Source organism: Nothoprocta perdicaria, unplaced genomic scaffold (genome assembly GCF_003342845.1).
Source record: "Nothoprocta perdicaria isolate Ctin4 unplaced genomic scaffold, notPer1 scaffold_3, whole genome shotgun sequence".
Classification (NCBI taxonomy): domain Eukaryota; kingdom Metazoa; phylum Chordata; class Aves; order Tinamiformes; family Tinamidae; genus Nothoprocta; species Nothoprocta perdicaria.
The window spans coordinates 666898-669684 of record NW_020455532.1 but is presented as its reverse complement, the minus strand read 5'-3'; the positions used below and the strand labels follow the sequence as shown (position 1 = coordinate 669684).

At 72.1% G+C, this 2787-nt stretch overlaps 1 protein-coding gene across 1 annotated transcript in view; it reads left to right on the top strand.

Moving 5' to 3' along the window:
* The first annotated feature begins 1066 nt into the window (after window positions 1-1066).
* CCM2L (CCM2 like scaffold protein) overlaps window positions 1067-2787 on the top strand; it is a 3760-nt gene continuing 2039 nt past the window's right edge. The window contains exons 1-5 of the mRNA XM_026041976.1: window positions 1067-1096; window positions 1173-1340; window positions 1785-1868; window positions 2140-2323; window positions 2506-2596. Of these exons, the coding sequence (XP_025897761.1) occupies window positions 1067-1096; window positions 1173-1340; window positions 1785-1868; window positions 2140-2323; window positions 2506-2596 (557 nt within the window). The remainder of the gene's footprint in view (window positions 1097-1172; window positions 1341-1784; window positions 1869-2139; window positions 2324-2505; window positions 2597-2787) is intronic.

The following is a 2787-nucleotide window of genomic DNA, read 5'->3' as shown; positions in this document are numbered from 1 at the left end:
AGCTGTGCCGTGCCAGGCAGTGCCAGGCAATGCTGAGCTGTGCCGGGCAGTGCTGGGCAGTGCCAGGCAATGCGGTGCTGGACAGAGCCGGGGGCTCCGGTGCAGCCGCCCCCCTGCAGAGCCCCCGCCGGGCAGCAGGAGCAGACGGAGGGAAAAGGAGCCGCGGGGACCGGGGCTCCGTGGGGCTGCCCACGGGACAGGCGCCACAGGGGCCGGGGCCCGGGCGACCCTCGCGCCGGCTGTACATACCCTGTGCCACCTTGCCGGAGCGGGGCCGCGGGCCGTCCTGAGACCTTTTTGTATTCCACGGACTTTTTGTATATTTTTAATTTTGCTGCGACATGAGATATTAAATTCATTTCAATAAGCGGCGCGTGCGGGCCGGGCTCCTCAGCGCGGGCGGGCGGGCGGGCGCGCGGGCCGGCGCCGAAGGGGTGGCGGGCGCGCGGGCGCGGGCAGGATGCGCCGCGCCGCGGAGGAAGCCGCCGGTCRCGGCCCTGCCGCTGCCGCCGGGCCCTGCAGCGCCAGCCCCCGAATGCAGCCCCAGGCACCCCGGGGCTTCGGGGTGCTGTTGGGGACGGGGTCCCTGGGGGGGCTCCCCAGTGCGAGGTCTCCCCAGGCTCCCACCATGCCCCAGTGTCTGTGCCAGTGGGAGGAAGGTGCCATGGTGGCACCTGTGGGTGCCCGGGCGTGGATGCTCCACCTGGGATCCATCACGGGGTCCAGGGCTCCCCCTGCACCCCGGAGCTGTGGGGGCTGCTGCTCTGTGCAGGTCCTGGGGACACAAATCAATCCGAGGGTCACATTTTGGTGACACGGACACCGCGGGCACCGCCGGGGCTGCAGGGCTGGGGTGCCCCTGGCACCCATGGGTGCAGCTGAGCTCTGGGTGCCATCGGGGGACCCAGGGGAAGCCGGGGGGGTGGGGACCGTGTCCGGCAGGGCGGGCAGGAACTGGGCGAGCTCCAGCTGGGCCGGCGCTGGTGGAGTTTCCGACACAGGAAAAAAACAAAGGAGCCGGGCGGCGGGAAAGGCGGCGGCGGCAGCGCGGGGGCCCGGCCGCGCCATGGACAGCGACGGCAAGAAGGGCAAGAAGGTGGGCGCCGYGCTGGGCTCCGGCACGCGGCCCCGCCGCAGCCCCCAGCTCCCGTCACCCCGTCCCCTCCCGCCAGGGCTTCGTGTCGCCCATCAAGAGGCTGGTGTTCCCCAGGGCGGCGCGGCGCCCCGCGCCCCGMGGCACCGGCCACCGGCGCCCGCTCCACTCCGTGCCCCTCTACCCGCCCGACTACCTCATCGACCCCCAGGTCCTGCTGCACGACTACGTGGAGAAGGAGGTGAAGGTAACGGCCGCGGAGCCGCGGGAACGGCGGGCGGCCCAGCAGGGAGGCCCTGGAGCCGGCGGACAGGGTGGATGTGGGTGCGAGGGAGCTGCGCCCGCGCGGGACCCCCATGGCGGGGTGTCCCCAGGGTGTCCCCAGGGTGCTGCAGGATGACGGGYGTCCCAGGGCAGCTGGGTGTCCCTGGGATATTGCAGGACAACGGGTGTTCCAGGGCAGCAGGATGTCCCCAGGGTGYTGCAGGATGACGGGTGTCCCAGAGCAGCAGGGTGTCCCCGGGCTGTTGCAGGACAATGGGTGCTCCAGGGCAGCAAGGTGTCCCCAGGGTGTCCCCAGGGTGTTGCAGCATAGTGGGTGTCCCAGGAAAGCAGGGTGTCCCCGGGGTGCTGCAGGACGATGGGTGCGCAGGGTGGCGGGCGCCCTCCTGCCCTGGCTCTCGCCCCGCAGTTCCTGGGGCAGCTGACGTGGGTGACGGCCTCGCTGAACCCCTCCAGCCGCGACGAGGTGCTGCAGCTGCTGGACACGGCCAGGGTGAGGGGCGCGCGGGACGCGGGGTGCCGGTGGCATGGCGAGGTGATGGTGACATGGCAGGATGGCAGTGCCACGGCAGGGGTGCCAGTGGCACGGCAGGGGTGATGGTGACATGGTGGGGTCGCAGTGCCATGGCCAGGTGTTGGTGACGTGGTGGGGTGACGGTGCCGTGGCTGGGTGGCGGTGCCGTGGGCGGGTGGCGGTGGCACGGCCAGGTGGGACGCACGTGGCCCGGGGGCACGTGTGGGAYGCGCCGCGCGCTCGCCCGCAGCAGCTGCAGGAGCTGCCGCTGCGCACGGCGCCCGAGCAGGAYGGCATCCTGAGCCTGTCTGCGCGCTGCCTGCTGCTCACGTGGCGCGACGACGAGGAGCTCATCCTGCGCATCCCCACGCACGAGATCGCCGCCGCCTCCTACCTGCGCGACGACGCCCTGCACCTCCTCATCCTCAAGACGGGTTCGGGACCCCGCAGCCCCCCGGGTGACCCTGGCCAGGGCTGGGCACCATGTGGGGCTCGGGGGCCTGGCGGGGCGATGCTGGAGGCACCTGCTACCCCCAGCCCCATTGCAGACCCCACTGCCCCCATCCCATTGACCACCACCTGCTGCCCGAACCCTGTGCCCCCTTCTCCAATACAGACCCTGCTGCCCCCAGCCCCATTGCAGGTCCCACTGCCCCCAGCCCCATCACCTCAGAGCCTGCTGTCCTACTCCCACTACCCCCAAGCCAGTGCCCCCAGTCCCTCTGCCCCAACCCCACTGCCCCAGCCCCCCTAGAGCCCCTGGCTCTGCTGCATCCCGCCCGGGCTGGGGGTCCCGGGGCAGCCCGAGGCCGGTCCCACRGGCCGCAGGGTACAAGGGGGTCCACGTGCAGCCCCCAGCACCGCGACCCGCTCTGCCCCTGTGCAGGGCTGGGCGTGG